The sequence below is a fragment of the Taudactylus pleione genome, unplaced genomic scaffold, assembly GCF_031769625.1.
Source record: "Taudactylus pleione unplaced genomic scaffold, aTauple2 ptg001027l, whole genome shotgun sequence".
Lineage (NCBI taxonomy): Eukaryota > Metazoa > Chordata > Amphibia > Anura > Myobatrachidae > Taudactylus > Taudactylus pleione.
Window position 1 is genome coordinate 1,291,485 of NW_028285428.1, and position 23,484 is coordinate 1,314,968.

The 23,484-nt window shown below is 44.4% G+C and overlaps 1 protein-coding gene across 1 annotated transcript in view; it reads left to right on the forward strand.

Annotated features, from left to right (window-relative positions):
• CCDC141 (coiled-coil domain containing 141) overlaps positions 1 to 13,579 on the forward strand; it is a 284,239-nt gene extending 270,660 nt beyond the window's left edge. Inside the window, exon 23 of the mRNA XM_088461203.1 lies at positions 13,312 to 13,579. Coding sequence (XP_088317329.1) covers positions 13,312 to 13,573 — 262 coding nt within the window. The 3' untranslated portion in view covers positions 13,574 to 13,579. The remainder of the gene's footprint in view (positions 1 to 13,311) is intronic.
• Positions 13,580 to 23,484: the final 9,905 nt, after the last annotated feature.

Consider the following 23,484-nt stretch of genomic DNA (forward strand, 5'->3'; position numbering starts at 1 on the left):
TGCAATCACATGGCCTCGCCCCCAATACAGTGTCATTGTCCTGCCACGCCCCCCGCTGCATACAGGCATTCAGCTTCCTCCAAGAAGGAGGGAGCTACATGTCAGAAAGTATGATACATACATCGCTGTATATACAAGTCACTATAAGAATTAAATAAACTTCTCCACTTTATCACTCTAAAAGGTTTGATACATATTCCCTGTTTGATACATCTCTACATGAGATATGATCACTGACATTGTGTGCAATCTTATCTACCTCACTACAAGTTTTTGACCTTTGCTACAAGCCATAATAGGCCTCAAATGATGCCACGTACACAGTTTAAGGTCTTGCACGCAAAACACATCAAACAGCAGGATGAGTTGATCGCAGTCCTCCCAGCTGTTTCCTGCAAAATGCAATTTCCACAAAATACAAATTTAAAATGCCCAAGGAATGGGCAAATAAAAGTGGAACTCAAGCTAAATTGTACAGCAGTGTCACTGATGACAAACTTCACAAACGTAGGGCCGCAACTAGGATTTTTGTCACCCGGGGCAAGGGCATAATTTGGCGCCCCCCAAAAAAACAACAATACAACATAGAGGACGAAAAGGGTGTGTGGTTTTGTGACACAGTAATGCCTCTTATAATAACACATTATGCCACACATTAATGACCCTTACAACACATTATGCAACACAGTAATGCCCCTTACAACACATTCTGCCACAGTAATGCCCCTTACAACACATTCTGCCACAGTAATGCCCCTTACAAAACATTATGCCACAGTAATGCCACTTTTTTATTAAGCCACAGTAATGCCCCTTTTTTATTAAGCCACAGTAATGCCCCTTATACATTTATGCCACAGTAATGTCCATTTACATTATGCCGCAGTAAGGCCCCTTACACATTATGCCACAGCAAGGCTCCTTTACACATTATGCCACAGTAATAGGCTTCTTTTACATTAAGCCACAGTAAGGTCCCATCTCCCTTCTTTTACCTGCCAGGGCCATGCGGTGGGTGAGCTTGGGGTGGCGCGGGATGAGGCTGCCACACCCTAGGGAACTGTCAGTACTGCCGTCATTGTAATGTGATGCCACTCGCGAACCAATTGGAGCTCACGGATCAGCAGCCTCTGCTGATTGGCTGCCGGTCCACGAGCACTGATTGGCTTGCGACTGGCACCACATTAGACTGGCTGTATCTCTGTGCCTCTCAAAGCCGGGAATGCGGCTCCACACCCACAAGAGCAGCAACCTAGCCTCCCGGCAGCCTCTCACCAGGCACCCCCTTAAGTCCGGCACCCGGGTCATGTGCCTCCTTAGCCCCCCCCCCTAGTTGCGGCCCTGACAAACGCAAACAATCTTTGTGAAGCAACTTTAAAATTATAATGCTATTTCCTTTTCATTTCAATTTAACACAATACTTTCTACTTTATCTACTCACAAACTTGGGAGTTACATTTGGGGGGATCAGTATAAAATACAGACAAACAGGATCCTGGAGGTCATAATCCCGACGCCGGGATCCCGACAGGGTACTTGTTGGTCGGTATGCTAACCCTCACGCTCTCCCTACCCTAACCTCCCCCCCTAGTGCCTGAACCTAACCTCCCCCTTAGTGCCTAACCCTAACCCTCCCCCTAGTGCCTAACCCTAACCCCTAAACCTAACCCTCCCCCCAACCCAGCTGCTTTCCTTCGGCATCCTGGCTGCCGGGATTCTTACCAACGTCTGTATGCCAGCAATGTAAGCGTCGGCATCCCAACCGCCGGGATGCCGAATACATCCCTATTTGGGGGGTCTATTCATAGAGATTTGAAAATTCAAAGCGTAGGATGTTGTAAAACCACCCTCCAGTGTTTTAGTTTTGGTTTTCAATTTGTCAGAGGACCCGTTCCCCGAAGCGTTGATGACTAAGGCCCTCATTCAGAGCCGTTCGCTATTTGCAGTCGTTCGTTCAAAAACAAGGGGTGGCTATTCAAATGATCCGTTCGCAAATTGCAGTCTGTTCACACCTCTAAGTCTGAACGAGCGAGCAAAACATACGCTCGTTTATTTGATAAAAACGCCCCCTGGTCGCTCGCACCATACGTCATGTCAGCTATTTATTAGATTAATCGAGTACATCGTACAGCGTATGAACTGCTCGCTATTCTTGTGGTTGGTTTTTTCAACCGCTATTTTGCGAGCAGTTCTGAGTTAAAAAAAAACAAGTGACGTGGTCAATGACGCTGCTGGATTAATTATGCACTCCCTGAAAACGCCCGTTTTGACCTTTAAGCACGCCTGCGTTCGAATTCCACTCCCCCGTTTTCAAGCACCTTCCCCTGTTACCACCCACATACGCCTCATTCTGTCACTCAAAATAGCAGGCACTCGCTATATAGCGTACAAACGATTTTCGGCCGCACTGACTAAAAACCGTATGCATGCGCAGATGTGCGAACATCGCTTGGAACGAGCGTACGCCCGCTAGCGAGCGGCTCTGAATGAGGGCCTATGACAATAAATCACTAAAGTTGTCCATGATAAATGAAGTCTCTGAGTGCCGCCCTACTGTATTTTGGTATGCTTTATATATATATATTATATATGTATATAAGGTCAGAAATCCACTGCACTCGCCACTCCCAGATTTGGGGTGCAAACCTGCACTCGACACTCCCAGATTTGGGGTGCAGACCTGCACTCGCCATTCCCAGGACTGGGGTGCAAGTGGCTTGTGACCACATTGCTTAAATGAATAAAAACAGAAAACTCAGCACTCACCATTGTTAAATCACTCACAATAATAAATAAATAATGGGGTTTTGGTTTATGGATTGATCAATGCATTTAAGCCTGCAGCCCTCATCACGGGACCCCATTTCTCTGCAGGTCCTACACTACATATCATTCTTATGGAAACCTGGTAGCTGCTATTACAGATGTTTCTGTTTTTATATATATATATATATATATATGTGTATATATATATATATATATATACACACACACTGACAAATTAATAAATAAAAGCCATTCTATAGGCTGCAATCAGCATATATATTTGGAGGAATATCCTATGCTGGTAACCTACCTCCAGGTGGGAGATGAAGCAGTGAGAGCAGAAAGCTCTTTTTGGAGGCTTTTCTCAAACAATAATGCATATTTCAGCTAGAACGCAATCCTGGTATGGCATTTTTTTGATCTTATTATTTCGGAAGTTTGGGATTACCGCATCTCTATGTATAGCAAGCCGGACCTTCACCTGTATATGGACATGCAATGATGTTAGAAGGATGACAATAGTGAAGGAAATCAATGATTTCTCTTTATGAATAGCACAAAACTAAAAAAAAACATATCTTGCTCCACTTTGTGTTATTTTCAGCTCTATGAATACAGCCCTATGTGTTAAGCTTATCCACTAGTTCTCCTAAAAATGACTTTACATGTGAATATGGAAGTAGAGAGTCTTTATTAAAACAATGCATTTTTATAGAATTTGTCAAATTCTGCCATTTTTGGCAGAAGAAACCACGACCCAAATGTAATAGGCTGTGACTTGTGGGCATTTGCACAATTTTGGCTAGATAGCTGTTAGATTTAAAGCTGAAATTAGTTTTTAGGCAAAAGCAGCTTAGTTTTACACCAGTGCCCGCTAAGTGCAGGCTATAGACATATTTATTTTCAGACGTATAATACCATCTAAATTCTTGGTCCATACGTGGTTCCCTGCGGGTCAGTGTGAAGACCACTGTATTCCCAAAGCAGCATGGTTCTCATTTAGTTTTAGGGTACATTTAACTTCAATTCCAGCAGCTCAAACCTCACATTACTAGTTTTTACAGTATTATTCCTGTTCTAACACTACATTCCACAATGTCCTTTAACACTGAGATTCATACTTGAAAATGATCAGCCCATACTGTGTGTTTGTGCCAGGGGAGCATTTATATAAGAACAAAAGTTGTTGGGAAGATTTCAGCTGAACTATTAAATGGACTTTTTATTTTCTGCATGATTTGATTATTTACAGTGTATGAAATAGTTTTATTTTGTTTTTGTTTGTGTGAAATTGTTCTGTTGGTTTTGCCACACTTGGTGATTCACAGTCATTTGGTCTATTTTTTTTTTTCTAGAAGGCAAATTTTAGTAACCAGGATGCCATTATGTATCTATGAGGAAGGTTACTAACATAGTACTTGTAATAATAATTAATATTACAAAGTTTTGACTCGACTGAGACTAGAATAGACTTTGGTATGTGATCCACATATTTTTAATAAATTTTTGTCATTGAATCAGTTGTGTGTAATAATTTTGTTTGCTGCAAACATGTCAAGATGGTCACGCAGGTATTGGCAGATTTATACCTAACTGATCCGAAAATGCTTCACATATGGGTATCTACTGACCAATTATGACATGCTCATCCAAAGTCCATCATTTGCAGTTTACTTGAGACAGCTGACTCAGTTTGCTTCATGACAAGCGCACCTCTGAGTGCCCCCCACAAGGTCAGCAGACGTTTCTACTGAAATACTTGGTGCTGCTGTGAGCTTTATGGTTATCTCGTTATATGGCTATGAATTGTTCAGTCATTGTGCACTTCAAAACTTGGGACATAAGACTGTAAGAAGATGAAGATTAGTAACTGGCTAAAATTGTCACTAAGGGGGTATATTCACTAAAGTGTGGATTTTTGAAAGTGGAGATGTTGCCTATAGCAACCAATCAGAAACAAGATATTATCTTCTAAAAGGTGCTAGATAGATGTTAAGTAGAATCTGATTTGTTGCTATGGGCAACATCTCCACTTCTAAAAACCTGCACTTTAGTAAATATACCCTTTAAAGATAGTTTATATGTGGGTTATTCATTTCTATGGAGTGCCTCCATAATGATTGGGTATGAAGGCACACCATGATCAGTATTTGTCCTCACATACCATAGAGGTACGCAGGAAAATGAGTGAAGATACCTTACTGCAAAAAGTGGTGTAATCCAAAAATGTTCTTAAAGATGCCTTTAAATCAATAACTATACAAATTTACACCATTTTACATTAAAAGTGTAGTTATTTAAGATGTTACATTTCCTTTTCAGTCTTTAAAAATGTTTTTATTCTTTTTTGCTTTCTTTAGAAAATAGACATTTTTATAGTCTTCTTCACATTTGAGACGCAATATATTCCTACTTTTAATTGTGGCACATAAGACTAGAGATGGGCGGTTCGGTACACTCAAAATTGGGTTCTGAGTCAAATAGAGTCCCAGCTCAGATCACTTTTGGGGGTTCGAGTAGACCCTGTTTATAAACCGAATCTCGGTTTTGGATGGCATGTAAACAGGTCCAAGTTACATGATTTTAGCTGTTTTTATTCATTTTAAAGAAATCCCAAACCAAAACCTATTCCGAACCAAAACACTTGAGGGTAGGTTTGCCAAAATCAAAACACGGGAGTACGCGCATGTGTCTGTCTGTTCCAAGTTGGCGCAAAAACTACTGAACCAATTTTCACAGAAAACTGCATCATTTTGTAGTGGAAACTCCTAGATAACCTGCACTTTTTTAATCTCATTCCATCGAGTTAAAGCTGAGCAATAACAAAAACAAAATGTATTGACATCATCAAAGCAGGAGATAGGTGTGGCACTATGTGCACGGCTGGTAAGGGGTGGAGGGAGAGGGGTCCGCGCTCAGTTGAATTGGATAGGCTACATAGCAGTGTGTACACGGGGCACACAGTGACATTGGTGTGAGTGGTGGGTGAATAGGATAGGCTACATAGCAGTCTGTGCACAGGGCACACAGTGACATTGGTGTGAGTGGTGGGTGAATAGGACAGGCTACATAGCAGTCTGTGCACAGGGCACACAGTGACATTGGTGTGAGTGGTGGGTGAATAGAATAGGCTACATAGCAGTCTGTGTACAGGGTCACATAGTGACATAGGTGTGAGTGGTGGGTGAATAGGATTGGCTACATAGCAGTCTGTGCACAGGGCACAGAGTGACATTGGTGTGAGTGGTGGGTGAATAGGAGAGGTTACATAGTAGTCTGTGCACAGGGCACACAGTGGCATTGGTGTGAGTGGTGGGTGAATAGGATAGGCTACATAGCAGTCTGTGCACAGGGCACACAGTGACATTGGTGTGAGTGGTGGGTGAATAGGATAGGCTACATAGCAGTCTGTGCACAGGGCACACAGTGACATTGGTGTGAGTGGTGGGTGAATAGGATAGGCTACATAGCAGTCTGTGCACAGGGCACACAGTGACACTGGTGTGACTGGTAGGTGAATAGGATAGGTTACATAGCAGTCTGTGCACAGGGCACACAGTGACATTGGTGTGAGTGGTGGGTGAATAGGATAGGCTACATAGCAGTCTGTGCACAGGGCACAGAGTGACATTGGTGTGAGTGGTGGGTGAATAGGAGAGGTTACATAGTAGTCTGTGCACAGGGCACACAGTGGCATTGGTGTGAGTGGTGGGTGAATAGGATAGGCTACATAGCAGTCTGTGCACAGGGCACACAGTGACATTGGTGTGAGTGGTGGGTGAATAGGATAGGCTACATGGCAGTCTGTGCACAGGGCACACAGTGACATTGGTGTGAGTGGTGGGTGATTAGGATAGGCTACATAGCAGTCTGTGCACAGGGTACACAGTGTCATTGGTGTGAGTGGTGGGTGAATAGGATAGGCTACATAGCAGTCTGTGCACAGGGCACACAGTGACATTGGTGTGAGTGGTGGGTGAATAGGATAGGCTACATAGCAGTATGCACAGGGCACACAGTGACATTGGTGTGAGTGGTGGGTGAATAGGATAGGCTACATAGCAGTCTGTGCACAGGGCACACAGTGACATTGGTGTGAGTGGTGGGTGAATAGGAGAGGCTACATAGCAGTCTGTGCACAGGGCACACAGTGACATTGGTGTGAGTGGTGGGTGAATAGGATAGGTTACATAGCAGTGTGTTCACAGGGCACACAGTGACATTGGTGTGAGTGGTGGGTGAAGGCGCTGCTGCCACCAGTTCATATAGCACTGCTGGTCACATAGGCAACTCCCACGACAAGGCCCCTATGCAATGCAATACAGCTACAACACCTCAAGTAAAAGAAAATATTGGCAGAAGTGATTTCATCATGGGCATAGCCACGAGCAACAGCTAGTCTCTAAATAAGACTACAGAGTGTACAGAGTAAACTAAAATGATTTCTTATGTAAAACATACCCACTTTCTGTTCCTTAATATAAGAGGCAGCAGAAGTGGCACAAAAAATGGTGATAGAACATTGCAGAACATGGAGTACATGGAAAGATAATCCTGAAAACAATTTAAGGTTTTTTTTATTTAATCATCTTTTATATACAGTATACAGTGTCGGACTGGAGTATGAAGGGCCCACCGGGGGAATGCAGTGGTAGGGGCCCATGCTTTGGGGTGTGGTCAGCCCCTGCAGAGGCTTAGACAGACATTAGAGACCATGTAACTGACCCTCGTAACAGAGTAACAATGTATAAATCAAGTGCAGAGTCTTAGCCCTGACATTAGAGCAAATGGTGGGGCCCTCAGGCAGTGGGGCCCACCGGGGATTTCCCCTGTACCCCTGTGGGCCAGTCCAACCCTGACAGTATATATGGCACCACATAATGTCTGTTGCACAGTACAGGGAGAATTACAATAGAATGAATGACTAATACAAAATGAAAAAGTTCAAATGGAGAGTACAGGGGCAAACATCATAGGATGAGGCACAGTTGAGATAACTTTAAGCCCTACATCAGCCCAGTCAGGGCCGTAGGGAGGGTGGTGCGGCCGGTGCCTCCGCACAGGGCGGAATCCTCCAGCGGCACCGGCCACACACTTCTCTGTGGCGGAGGTCTGCAGGAAGAGACCTCTGGCAGTGGTGCGCGCCGCACAGTGAATTTTGGCGCAGGATCCCGCCCTCCCTCCTCCCCTCGGAAGTAAGGGTAAGCGCTCAGGGGGGGAGGAGGGGGGCGGAGAGGGAGTGAGAGGGGCGGCAGTGCTGCACAGGGCGCACTGCCGTCTAGCTACGGCGCTGAGCCCAGTCACTTAGCGCTTTATTGTAGTGTGATATTTCCGACTTAATTCACATTGCGAATTCAGGCAATATCACAGGGATTTATTAAAAATCCCTTGCAGGGACAGAGCTTGAGATAAATCTCTGTCCCTGCGAATCCCCTCTGCAGCCTTATTACTGTATTTTTCGGAAAAAATACAGTGACAAGGTGCCGCGCATGCGCCGACTGGATGCCGCTACACCAACCCCACCTCGCGCGAACGTGACTGCTCTCCCCCACTCCAAATTTCGTTTTTTGGATTGCAATAATGACATGGTTTTTAACTGTTTTTAAAAACTTTTTATAATTTTTATTTTTTAAATCCAGATCCAAAACCAAAACACTTGAGGGTGGATTTGCAAAATCAAAACACGAAAATGAATATAGATCCAAAACCAAAATACGGCGGTTAGCGCACATCCCTAATATACAGTATATCGATCAATCCAAGAAATGTATCACAGTGGTGAAATTGGTGGTAACTTATACATTGTAAAGCCCATTATCAGAGGCACTTTAAGAGAGGAGGGGGCCCGTGTGCAGGCTCCGATCGGGCCCACTCCTCTCCGGGCAGGTCTCCGGGAACATGGCGCCCGTGCCGCGTTCCTGGGACATCTCTACTGCACATGAGTGAATCACCGGGGAAATGGCATTGGTGGCCATTCTCCCGGGGATTTCTACAGGGCTGCAGCTAGTGCCGGGCCGACGGAGAGGTGAGTATATTTAATTGGGTGCAGGGTGTGCGGTGGGTGGGCCCCCTAAGTGCAGTATCTGTGGAGATCTAAAGGTTGTTGCACTTATGTCAGAGTTGCAGCTAGGTAATTGATTATGACAGTAGTGACAAGCACAATCGCTACATAAAGACGTATTGGCCTAAAGTTAAAACATAACATATTTGTTCCAGCCAAGAAAACATGTTGTAAACCCTTCACTTGCTGACCCTGATAAGGTACACCTGCTTCCTTTGAACATAAAGCTTGGACTTATGGAAAACTTTGTTAATGCAATGGATAAAATGCAAACTGGATTCACATACGTGAGAAATAAGTTTCCCTGGATCAGTGATGCCAGTATTAAATGTGAAATAAGTAATAAAGGTGAACAGTACAGGTATTGACGTTCCATGATAACTGCAGTCTATTACAATCAGGTATGGGTTTACCACATCACTCCCCTATTCTACGTTTTTCCTCCCCCTCGTATAATTTTAAGCCCCTGACCTCCACTAAATATAATTTGTATGAAAGAACAAAAAATGATAAGTGCGGGGGTGTGGTGATTGAATTGTGCCGTGAAGGCTCCACCCACTGCAGGACAATGATACAAATCACCTAATTTCACTGGGGGTGGTAAGCCGGACGGTGATTTGCTCTACCGGTAGTATGGGAGAACTTCACAAAGTTCTGAAGCTTCACAGACATTCCAGGAGTGTAGGCAAATACAGTGGCGTCACTCACCCTGGTGACACCGGGTGCGGACCCATGAGAGGAGATAGTAGTGCCGCCGGCAAAAGGGGGAGTGGCCTTGCAGTTAGGGGGAGTGGCATCATGGGCAGGGGCGTGGCCTCGTGGGCTAAACCACAGTTTTAGTCAAACCGGGGGTCCGGAGATGCGACTGCGCCCAGGGACCAGCCTGTGTGAAGTGCTGGCTTCCTCACTGTGTCAGGAGCCGAGTGTTGCACGTAATGCTACAGTGTAGCACCCGGCTCCTGTCACTGAGGGGGAGTTGGCACTTTGGTGTCACTCGGGTGCGGGCCGCACCCCCCTTTCTGATGCAACTGGGCAAGTACTGTATGCATCTACTAGTGATCTTAGTTTATGCTGGCAGGTATACAGTACATAGGAAAATAAGCCTCTGCCATTCAGACCTGTATAGCCTTTCCACAAATACACATCTGCTTACAGTATGATATATTACATAGTTTGTGCCTTTTTACAGTATTTGTTATTTTTGTCTTTGTGAATTATATTCAGCATAATAAAATCATATACTGTACATATCTTATTTGTCAGTTCATTTCTCAAAATGAACTGAATCAGTGTTTCTGGTTTGTATTATCTGATACCAAAAAAAATTAATTTTTTATTCTAAAAGTTCTATTTTGTAACACATATTTGATTTTGTGGCACTAAATAATAGGTTGACACATTATACAGAGAACTAGTTAAATAACACCCAATTTATCATGTTAATATGAACTTATAAACATGAATTGACATTTTGTGACTCAATATTTCATCACAAACGTAAATACCATAGTAACGGTTTGTTCTAGAATCACTATTTCAAAGTATAAAAAAAGACAATGAAATACGCGGCTGCAGCAATTTTTAAGTAACAGCAATTATAAAACATAAGATAATTGTTGACTGTAGCAGAGACCTTAGGATTGATCTTATGGGATGGAATACAAAGTCATTTGGTGTCATGTTCTTTAGGATCTCTCACGTCCCTCCGATTTGCCGACAGTTCTAAAATATTGGCCGTCACTTTCTATGGACGGGTAAGGACAGCTCCAATCAAAGCAAAATCAGCCTTGCCACAATCTGCGTAATGCAAAAATAATAGATGGCATACCTTCATGTACAATAAAACAAATGCAATTACATTTTTATTAAACTTTGGAATATAAACATTGCAGGTATTATATTACATTTTTTTGGTGTGTCTGGCTCTTTAGTGCTTTAAATGATAAAAACAGTGTACCTGTGATATGCAGTCAGTCAGGGAATCCATAGGTGTAAAATTAAGATAATTTCTACATAGTATAAAATAAAGTCCCTGTTAGGCATCTGTCTGTTTGTTCGAGCTAATCTCATGAACCACTGGACGGATTTTGATGCAGTTTTCACTATTCTATAGAGCATTTGTCGAGGAAGGTTTAGGTGTATGACACAAGGGAGCCGAGCAGCAACGTTTTTAGTGAAGGAAGTCAATGCAAAAACGTAAGTCCGAGTGCTTTCTTGGCTTACGCTGCCTAAACCGTTAAATATATCACGATGGACTTTATTTTAAACCATGTAGAGATTGATGCGTATTATCTGGTTTCTCCAGAAAAAATTGATGTAAGCCCTGTTTACTGATAAAAAAGGTTAAAACCTGAAATTTTGTAACGTTCCTATGTCATTTATGTGAAAAACGATTCTTTAATTTTAACCGAGTCCAGTTCCCGGTAAGAGCCGGCTTTGGCAGGACAATAAATAAAGCACAGGGACAGACACTTAACGTGGTTTGAGTTGACCTCAGTAGAGACTGTTTTGCTCATGGACAACTTTACGTAAAATAAATAGCAGCACATAGTGAGAGCAGTTTTTGGTTGAACATCAACTAGGGGAGCTAATGCATATATGGGTGTTGTATGTTACAGTCATCAAGTTGACGCTCATGAAGTCATCATGAGTATGTCAACGTGGTGAAAATGCTGACATGCTTGGCCATGTTGACCATGTTTACATTCATCATGTTGATACGGATGACATGTTAACATGATTTCCCTGGAGGCCCAACCATCACATACTTGGTTGCCGGCTTTAGCGGCGTCTTCCGGGTCCCGGCGGTCACTTGAGCAGTTCCGGCGGAAACTTCTGATGAGCGACATTCCAGTGAGTACTCTGCCCTGATCCCTAATCGCTACCCCTAACCCTCTCCCTAAAGCCTAACCCTAACCCTCTCAGCGGCGCGTAAACCAAAGTGCTGGCATTCTAATCAACATTTCAGATGTCGTTGTGAACATGTCAACATTCTGAGGTTGTCGATATGGTTCCTGTTGACATGTTGAACCACGTGGACATTACGAATGTCAAATGGTGACTGTCGACATTCTGACCGGACCCTGTATTCTTAACTGTCTCACAACAGGATACAGTACATTTAAGATGGGCTAGAGGCTCTGTATACTGTATCTCTCACACAATGTAATGTCGGGCAGAAATAACAGTGGAAAATCAAGAAAAAATATAAACCCAGCGCAAAATCAATTAGGGTACTGTATAATGTCCACTTATGTATAATGATCAAAAGTCAATAGTCCATTTATATCACAAATCTTCTTTCAGCATGTATCTTCTACCAAATTCATATAACTTTGGTATAAACGTCTTTCTCCCGTCTCTCCGTTTGGAAACAAATCTCTTGACTGAAAATTCATATGTAGATAATGATGTCCCTCAAAGAGAATGATAGAAACGGGGACAGACCATAGTGTATTACTGACACCAACAATTTTATTAATACACACATTTAATAAAATGCCTGCGTACCGATTGTGAAAGCAGCCTATTGACGTGGACTTTTTTCCGGAGTTAAAGTCCTCTGTTGTATGCGATTAACACTTGCCTTGGTCTGGAGGCTCCCTACGGTACGCAGGCATTTTATTGTTTGTGTGTATTAATAAAATTGTTGGTGTCAGTAATACACTATGGTCTGTCCCCGTTTCTATCATTCTCTTTGAGGAACATCATTATCTACATATGAATTTTCAGTCAAGAGATTTGTTTCCAAACGGAGAGACGGGAGAAAGACGTTTATACCAAAGTTATATGAATTTGGTAGAAGATACATGCTGAAAGAAGATTTGTGATATAAATGGACTATTGACTTTTGATCATTATACATAAGTGGACATTATACAGTACCCTAATTGATTTTGCGCTGGGTTTATATTTTTTGTTGATTTTGCATTTCAGTGGGGTGGGGACCACATATTAATCAAGCTGCATTTTCTATAGTGTAGAGCGCAGAATTTTACCATTTTGTACAGAAATAACAGTGGACCTCTCCTGCTGCATTCAAAGCTCAGCACTTCCACCTTCAGCAGAAGGGTAATCCTGGTGATGCCATGGTGACATCAACGTGAATTCCCTGTATGGTGGGAGCCCAAATAGCAGTGTAGAGAAGGTCTTGATTAATTCTCCTCTGCCACGAACACTATTAGATCCAAAGTAGCCTGAATCTCATAGCAGCTTAAATGTTCGTTAAGTTTAAAATATAAAATATATTTGACAAAAAAATGGCTTCCTCACCACCATACCTAGACCGCATCACAAATAATGCATCATACAGTGTCTTGAGAAAAAAAAAATTTCTGGCCATTTTGTGTAAAATGAATTTAAAATTTGTCTCTGTAAATTAATTTGTCATGAATGTATGAAAACATATATTTCTTCCTAATTAAAGGACATTCTTTGGTATATTACAGTAAGACCCTCACACAAATACTAACTCTCTTGTTTAGGTACAGAAAGGATAAGAAACACTCTACGGGCGATCACCTATCCAGCCATGGGAAAGACACCAGTCATACCGTGATTATACGCGAAGTCTGTAAGAAGGATCTTGGTCAATACTTAGCTCACACCTCAGTCTATAAAGCCACTGTCACTTCCGATGGTGATGGCAAGTTGGCAGCAAGCAAGCCACCCATTACAGCAGTCGACTGGATAACGTTGCTTGTCATCTATGTCTGTGTGTCAGTAATGTATTGGTTACTTTCTTAGCAAATACGCTACCTATAAATGACTTACATGGATTGGGTGTTATTCATCAAATTGATTTTGCGCTGTGCACTAAATACCAAGGGGCTGAAGCATGATGGACGTACTGTAAGCATATTTTTTGTGAGCAAATTGCACTTTTTTGTACTTTACATTCCCAGAGAAGTTCTTATGTATCGATCCATACATAGATTTATTTTTCCTCTTACACTTGCAGACAGCGTGCAAACACTGGCCACTAGGTAGGGTGTGTTCATGCAAGTGTGCCTTGTCCAGGACACAACAAAGATGCATGTGCACTTCTCAGGACGGGTATCTCTTACAGGTGTTCATCCTCATCAGTGCTAAAGATGGGATGATGAGGGGGATGATGATCTGCAGACGCCTCTGATTGAATTAAGAAGCACAAGAGAGAAAAGGGTCTACGTATGGCGCACTTAAACAAATAAAGTAAAATATAACCTTTATTTTATTGGTTAAAATATTACAAAACAAGACACATAGCGAATTATAAAAAGAAAAGAAAAAAACAGTACAATTTAGTGAAAAAGGTTTGGAAATTTGTGCAGATTAAAATCACACTAAATGCCTTTTAATGGAATCTTCCATAAAATGATAACCGTCTGTTGTCCTGCATATAAATATATAATGTTAGCGGAATGTGGGCTCTAAGTCACATAATATCAATCCTTCTACTCCTTATTAAATTTAGGGTAGAACCCTTGGCGTATTTTATATTAATGATCTCGTACTAGTTTAATAATAAGTCTAGGCACAATTGCCTGTAATATTACTCAGCATACATTGTAACTCTTTACATTAAATGGATGGACGCGCGTTTCGCTAACATACCTTGTTAAAGCTGTTAGCGAAACGCGCGTCGGCATGATCTCTTTATGCCTGAATCTCTTTCAAATTGTTGTACAATATGTCTGTTTAAATAATATGCTCCACGTTACATTTGCGGAATGAATGTCTGATACTTTACAAACCTATGGGCGCTACCTGGGCACGATATATTAATTTAATACCTAGCAACGGGTACACACTATTGCCGTTACCCTTGTGTTATAATATAGCAGGCTCCTGATGGTGCGCTGCTAAACTTCTGAATTAACTAACCTAGCCCAGAGCCCTGACACGCCAAGTGTCACTGGTATACTGCATTGGTATTAATATTCTTTAGATAGCAAGGGAATTTTGGTGCACAATCTCAACCGTAGCAGCTGTGTCAGAAATTTATTGTAACACAGTTGAACGCTACAAAGTATGTCGAGTAACATCATAGGCAATGCTGTTATTAAAACCCAATCAGTGTATTAGGATTTACTAAGCCGGCCATTGGATTAGAAATATTGCCGTTACCCTTGTGTTGTGAATACACAGCTTAGAACTCTGATACGATTAGCGATACTGCACCAGTATTAATATATCCTAGATAATAGGGAAATTTTGCTGCACAAATTCAATCCTAGCAGCTGTGTTAGAAATATAATTTAATGTAACAGAGTTGAATGTTACAATGTATGCTGAGTAATATTACAGGCAATTGTGCCTAAACTTATTACTAAACTAGTACGAGACCATTAATACACCAAGGTTTCTACCCTAAATTTAATAAGGAGTAGAAGGATTGATATTATGTGACTTAGAGCCCAGATTCCGCTAACATTATATATTTATATGCGGGATAACAGACGGTTATCATTTCATGGAAGATTCCATTAAAAGGCATTTAGTGTGGTTTTAATCTGCACAAATTTCCAAACCTTTTTCACTAAATTGTACTGTTTTTTTTCTTTCTATATTTCGCTATGTGTCTTGTTTTGTAATATTTTAGCCAATAATATAAAGGTTATATTTTACTTTATTTGTTTTAGTGCGCCATACGTAGATCCTCTTCTCTCTTGTGCTTCTTAATATAATTATTAGTCTATTTCAGCACCCCCTATTCCTAAAATCATAAATTTTGAAACAGAAATCACCCAGGGGTCTTATATTATCAATTATTAACCATCACCTTCCAGTGCAATAGACAATTTTTCTTTTCATCAGACGCCTCTGATTGATGCTGGAATCTATTCACATTATCATGTTATTAACAGTTACATAAATAGCACATACGGATTGGGTATGGGATACCGGCGCTCAGGATCCCAGCAGTCAAAATCCCGATGCCGGCATCCGGACAGGGTTAAGAGACCGACACCTGTCAGTAGGTATCCTAACCCTTCTCCTCTCACTACCCCTAACCCTCCCTTCCTAAACCTAACTTCCCTCTCCCCACACCCTAAACTTAACCCACTCCCTAGTGCCTAACCCTTACCCTACCCCTAGTACTTAACCCTAACCCCTAACCCTCCCCCTAGTACCTAACCATAACCCCACTACTTACCTTTGGAATGCTAGTGCCGGGATTCTGACAGGTGTCGGGATTCCGGTGCCGGTATTCTAGGCACCGGCATCCCACTTGCCGGGGATTATGACCACATCCCTTCTAATACATATTCCACAGCGCTTACAATCTATATTCCCCCACCACATGTACATACACACACACACTAGGGTTCATGTTTTTCTTGTCTGGAGCTACTTAGGTTTGTGGGAGGAAAGCCAGACAAGGATTTACAAGCTCCACACAGTTAGGGTCATGGTGGGGAGAATCAAACCCAAGGCCACAGTGCTGTGAGGCAGTAATTCTAACCATTGCTCCATTTGGTAGTAATTCCCCATTTGGTTTTTAAAGGGTATTGCAATAGATGTTTGTATTAATTTGATTACTACTTTTATTTTGTATTTCTGTCTGTATTTATATTTTACATGGGTAAATGCAACTTAGTGTAATTATTACTAACGTTGTTCTGACACACACAGTCTTATGTATACAGATGTGTCCTCATACATCTATCCTCAATACGCCACACAGCATGACATGCTCGGTGTGATCAAGCTGCCAGGTTCTGTGAAACTCTGTTATCGTCGGGTGTCTTTTTTTTTTTTGCCGAAAATGCGACTGAGCACCAGGAGACTGTGCTGATTAATGTGATATGTGACACTTGTATATCTGTGTGTGACTGAGGGCCTAATTCAGACCCACTCGCGAGCGCTGAGCACTCACAAGCGGGTTGAAGTTGGCCTAGTGCGCATGTGCGAGACCCGGATAGCGACAGCTACAAAGGGGGCGTGCTGTCGATGGTGAGTGACAGCACGCCCCCTTTGGTGGGCGTGCCGGGGGCGTTGCTGCCCAGTCGGAGGCGTTCCCATGGGAACGCCTACCGTCTGGCGCCGGCCCCACACAAGTGATGTCAGTGGGAGTGCTCTCGGCTCTGATAGTCCCGAAAGCACTCCAGGGCTTGCGGCGAGACCCTACCACAAGGGTCTCCTCGCAAGCCCGATGTTCCCGATGGTCTTGACCATCGCAACCATCTTTTTGGCCGCTCACTATAGCTGTGGGTGGTCACCCACAGCTATACGAGCGGCAGGGGCCGCTCTAAAATCAGAAAGGACGGCCCTGATTCAGAGCGAGCGCTCTGTCAGAGCATCCGGCTCTGAATCAGGGCCTGAGTCTGTATATGAAGCACAACGTAACTTGGCAGGGAAAAGAGCAGCCTCATTGTCAGTGGCAAACGCAGGATTTTGAAAGGGGAGTTTCCATAGCATTGGTTACCGAACCAATGGAAAAACATCTAGCCACAAACATATATATATATATATATATATATATACATAAAAACAGCTCACACAGGATTTAGGACCACTACAGTAAAATATACCACTCAGCCTGTGATGGGGTACACATACATTGACTGACACAGACACACACAGACTTCTATCACTAAAAAAACTTGAATGCAGCAGGGCAGGCAAATAAATACAGCCAGCATGATTTATTAAAGACTCCCCTCCCCCCAGAAGTGCCCCTTATACAGTGTCCCCAGTAGTGCCCCTAATACAGTGTCCCCAGTAGAGGTCCCCTTATACAGTGCCCCCAGTAATGGTCCCCCTATGCAGTGCTTCTTATACAGTGCCCCCAGTAGTGCTCCATATACAGTGCCCCTAGTAGTGGTCCCCCTATATAGTGCCCCTTATACAGTGCCCCCAGTAGTGGTCCCCCTATGTAGTGCCCCCAGTAGTGGTCCCCCTATGCAGTGCCTCTTATAAAGTCCCCCAGTAGTGCCCCATATACAGTGCACCCCCATGTTGTACCCCTAGTAGTGGTCCCCTTATGCAGTGCCCCCAGTAGATGCTCTTAAACGGTGCCTCCAGTAGTGCCCCTTATGCAGTGCCCCCAGTAGTGCCCCTTATGCAGTGCTCCCAGTAGTGCCCCTTATGCAGTGCCCCCCTATGTAGGGCACCCACTAGTGGTCCCCCTATGCAGTTCCCCTAGTAGTGCCCTTTATACATTGCCCTCAGTAGTGCCCCCCCTATGCAATGCCCCTTTTACAGTGTCCCCAGTAGTGCCTCTTATACAGTGCCCCCAGTAGTGCCTCTTATACAGTGCCCCCAGTAGTGCCTCTTATACAGTGCCCCCAGTAGTGGTCCCCTTATACAGTGCCTCCAGTAGTGGTCCCCCTATGCAGTGCCCCCAGTAGTGGTCCCCTTATACAGTGCCCCCAGTAGTAGTCCCCCCATACAGTGCCTCCAGCAGTGGTCCCCCTATGCAGTGCCCCCTGTAGTGGTCCCCTTATACAGTGCCCTCAGTAGTGGTCCCCTTGTACAGTGCCCCCAGTAGTGGTCCCCTTGTACAGTGCCCCCAGTAGTGGTCCCCTTATACAGTGCCCCCAGTAGTTGTCCCCTTATACAGTGCCCCCAGTAGTGGTCCCCCTATGCAGTGCCCCCAGTAGTGGTCCCCCTATGCAGTGCCCCAGTAGTGGTCCCCCTATGCAGTGCCCCCAGTAGTGGTCCCCTTTACATAATTAACATGACACATACAGAATACTTACCTGAATCCCCGTTCCTGCGCCCACCATAAGGTGCCAGCCAATCAGCTCCCAACTGTCATTTTTCAAACACAGCCTGTGAGATGACAGTTGGGAGCTGATTGGCTGGCACCTTATCACTTTCTTATCACTTTTCACTCTGTCTCCTAACATTGCTTAGTAATAAATAGACCCATAAGTTAGGGGTATCCATGCTTGTGTATAGATGGTATAACCAAACTGACTGAGGTACTAATTAAGTCACCCGTCTTCTGTATGGATATCCAAAAAAAACGTGACTGTTAGGGTGCCTTGAGGATCGAGTTTGGGAACCACTGGCCTAACCCTTACCGTACCCCTAGTGACTAACCCTAACCTCTCCACTACTTACTGTCATGATGCCGGCGCTGGGATTCTGCTTAGTGTCGGGATTCCAGCTCTGAGATTCTGAGCATCAGCATCCCGACAGCCGGGATTTCAACTACCTCCCTGGTGTCTTACTAGTGACAAGACGTTGAATATAAGGTCCAGTTGGGCATGTGAGCCTGGAAAGGGCTAGATTGTATAGTAAGGGGTAAATTTACTAAAGTGAGAGTTTTTAGAAGTGAGTTTTAAAAGTGATATTGCTCATAGCAACCAATCAGATTCTACTTAACATTTAACTAGTACCTTCTAGAAAATAATAGCTAGAATCTGATTGGTTGCTATGGGCAACATCACTTTTAAAACTCACTTCTAAAAACTCTCACTTTAATAAATTTACCCCTTAGAATATACAGTACACAGTAGGTTTTATTTACTAAGACTGCATTTAGAAATGTAAAGTTTGCACTAAACTACAGGAACCAGTCAGACTTCATTGCATTGTCTGACTTGTTTAGGGGGAGATTTATCAATGTAGGTGTTGCCCGTAGCACCCAATAAGATTCCAATGAACATATTTTAAAAAGTACTATATAAATGATAGCTAGAATCTGATTGATTGATTGATTTATTGATTGATATGGGCAACACCTCCATTTGTCCTCTTTAGGTTTGATACTTCACCAACTTAGTGCTCGCTGTGATTCAAACTTTACATCTAATTGCAATATTAGTAAATAAACTACTGTGTTAATAACATTATGGGCTCTATTTACTACAATCCGCATATTGAATGCTGATTGTAGTGTGATATTACCGAGTGAATTCGCATTGCGAATTCAGGCAATATCACAGGGATTTACTATAAATCCCTTGCAGGGACAGAGCTTGTGATAAAGCTCTGTCCCTGCGGATCCCATCCGCACTCTAGTCGCGGTATTTTTTGAAAAAAATACCGCGACTAAGAGCCCGTGCATGCGCCGACCACCGTCGCTGCTAACCCCCACCGACGCTAAGCCCCGCCCCCCGTGATCGAGGACCCCCACGACCCCCCTCTCCCTTCATTACACTTACCTGCAGCCTCCTGGCCTCCGGTGATCTTCTCCGGGCTTCCCGGTCAGGTGATCTCCCATACTGCACTGGGACCCGATCACCTGATGACCGGGCAGCAGGGCACTATGGGAGACCAGCTGACCGGAGAGGAGCCATCACCGGAGGCCCGATCACCTGTCCCTGGAGTCAGGTAAGTAAAAAAAAAATGTTTCAATTTTTTTTTTTACTTTTTTTTACAGCAATCAGCTTGCGGTCTGTTTAGACCACATAGCTGATTACTGGTACCGGCTCCTGCCTCTGCTCTCCCCGTTAGAGCAGAGTGGGAGCCCGGTAATCGGGAGAGACCCTGGATAACGCCACCTCCAGGTGGCGTTATTATCACAGGGCTTCCCCCGGTATTTTTTTACAATTTATTTTTAGTAACTATGGTCGGATCACATTTCCCATTACAATTATGGGAAATGCGATCTGCTTTACTAAAAATAAGTGATACTTTGGGGTTGGAGTAGAATTTGACAAATTCTACTCCAATTGCCCTGTAATAACTATAGGTGATACTAAAATAATGTGAAAAGGGTGTGAAAACACCCTTTTTCACTTTATTTTAGTAAAAATAATGTTAATAAATAGAGCCCAAAGTCTGGCCACAGACCACAGTGGTGAACTTTATAACCTAACTGTGACATATAATGATAACCAGTTCATCTATAATACTCATACCTCCCAACTGAACCAGCAGGCTTGGAGACAGGGGGTGGACAAGGGGGAAGAGGGAAGAGGAAGGAACAGCAGGTAAGTGTTGGCTGGGCTGGAGAGACACGGGTTGAGTGGTGGATATAGTTGCGGGGGGTATGGAGCTGAAGACATAGAGACACAGGGGAAGGGAATGTGAGACATTGGCTGGGGTAAGGCTGAGAGACACAAGGGCTGGGAATACACAGGGGATGGGGCTGTGAGATATAGGGGCTGGGGTGATGTGAGACGAGCTGGGATGAAGCTAGGAGACATGGGAGGTTAAACTGAGAGATGGCTGGGGAATGAAGCTGAAAGACACAGGTGGGGTGGTAATGATGCTGAGAGACACAGGAGATGAGTGGATGGCTGGAGATGGAGAGACACAGGGGATGAAGCTGGAGAGACATGGAGGATGAGGCTGGAGACCCAGGTAGTGCTGATAGTGCTGAAGGCAAGGCTGAGGCTAGTGAATCACAGGCAATGATGAGGCTGGAGAGACATGGGGCTGAGAGACACAGTTGGGGATGAGGCTGGAAAGACACAGGGGATGAGACAATGGCCAACCTGCATGTACCTACTGAGAGATGATAGGAGGACCCAAAAACATGAGTGTGCAGGGCCCCAAGATTTCTGTTGCCAGCCCTGTGTACCAGTTCCGATGTGACAGTGCCTACTGAGTGCTTTTTCTCACCTTCACAATCTGCAGGACTTCCTTTCTGCGATGTAAAAGTGATTGCCAGAGACAGGAGAGAGAAAAGGGGCAGCCTTGTGCTTTTCAGCACTAGGACTGTATCCAAGAGTGTAGCCACACCCCTCAATATGTTGGCGTTATAAATACTAGCAGAATGTTGTGCATATCTAGACCCTGCGGTATATGAGCTATTTAGTGCAGGAGGTGCTTTGGACTGATCTTCAGCTCTTAAGCACCACAAATGCAAAAAAAAAACCTTGTTTTACTGAATATTATTAACAGGCATTACTGTTATTACATTTACACAAAATTGACTTTACACAAGAATGTAGCAACACTGGTTCTTAGCCTGACAGGGAACAGAGGAAGGCACTGATCAGGCAGAGGCCCTGATTCAGAGCCGGACGCTCTGACAGGGCGCTCGCTCTGAATGAGGGCCGTCCCTCTGAATTTAAGAGCGGCCTCCGGGCCACTCGCATAGCTGTGGGTGACCACCACAGCTATAGCGAGCGGCCAAAATGATGGTCGCGATGGTCAAGACCATCGCGACCATCGGGCTTGCGACGAGACCTTTGCGGTAGGGTCTCGTTGCCGCAAGCCCTGGAGTGCTTTTGGCTCTATCAGAGCCGAGAGCACTCCCACTGACATCACTTGTGATGTCAGTGGGGCCGGCCCCAGACGGTAGGCGTTCCTATGGGAACGTCTCCGTCTGGGTAGCCACGCCCCTGGTATGCCCACCAAAGGGGGGTGCTGTCACTCAGAATCAACAGCACGCCCCCTTTGGTGCGAGACCCATAACGACGGCTTGGCCGCCGTTATTCGGGTCTCGCGTATGCGCACGACGGAGCCGCCTCCATCTTGCACATGCGCACTTGGCCAACATCGACCCGCTTGCGAGCGCTCAGTGCTCGCGAGTGGGTCTGAATTAGGCCCAGAATGTATGTGTCATGGCCATGCCCATGGGAAGTAAGTGTGCTTTGGATTGAAGGGTCATTCAGAGTTTGATGCAAACGCAGGTCATTGTGCAAATGGAGCAATTACAGGTTTACTTTGAGTTGCAAATAGAAACTGGGACCCTCCCCCCCTTTATAATGATGCAAGTACCAACACCAGGGCCGTAACTATGGTAGTGTGACCTGTGTGTTCGGGCCTGTCATTTTCCTGTTTATCATCATTCTCACTTGTACTGTAGGTTCCCCTTGTTTTATCCCCAGCGTCTCCTGGCCTCCCCTATCTCTTCCCTGGCCCTTCCCCATGAGGCCATGCCTCTTTTTCAGGTGCTCTATCTTATGTCCCTATCTAAAGAATGGGGGGGGGGCGCCACTGCTCTCGCTGGCACAGGGCACCAAAATGTCTAGTTACGGCTCTGACCAACACTAATAGCCTGGGTGCTTGCAACTCTTGCAGCAGGTGAAACAGCGTGGGCCTCAAACCCCAGCAAATGCTGCAACCAGCATCAAGATATGACAGGCTGTGCTGATTACATTAATACCCGGAAGTCATGTGGGTCCAGTGTACACCTGTAACCACTGGCGTAAGTTAATTTCAGATGCCTGGTAGACAAGTTATCATTTGGTGCCCCCCCCCCCCCCCCCCATAAGGGATAACATTGCAATTTTATATTATAAGATGGGGGCTGCACTGAGGAATGTAATGGATGTTTGCATGTATATATGAAGAGTGACCTCAGCTACAGCCCTGGGGTTAATTAGGAGTATATACAGCTATGCATTAGTCACAGCTAAGATAGTGACTAATTAGCATGTGGCTCAGAGTCCTCCTGATGGAGGTGATAGCCACTTGATGTGGGGTGTGGAGCCCTCCTGATACCCCTGATGGAGGTGATAGCCACCTGATGTGGGGTGTGGAGCCCTCCTGATACCCCTGATGGAGGTGATAGCCACCTGATGTGGGGTGGGGAGCCCTCCTAATACCGCTTATGGAGGTGATAGCCACCTGATGTGGGGTGTTGAGCCCTCCTGATATCCCTTATGGAGGTGATAGCCACCTGATGTGGGGTGTGGAGCCCTCCTGATACCCCTGATGGAGGTGATAGCCACCTGATGTGGGGTGGGGAGCCCTCCTGATACCCCTGATGGAGGTGATAGCCACCTGATGTGGGGTGTGGAGCCCTCCTGATACCCCTGATGGAG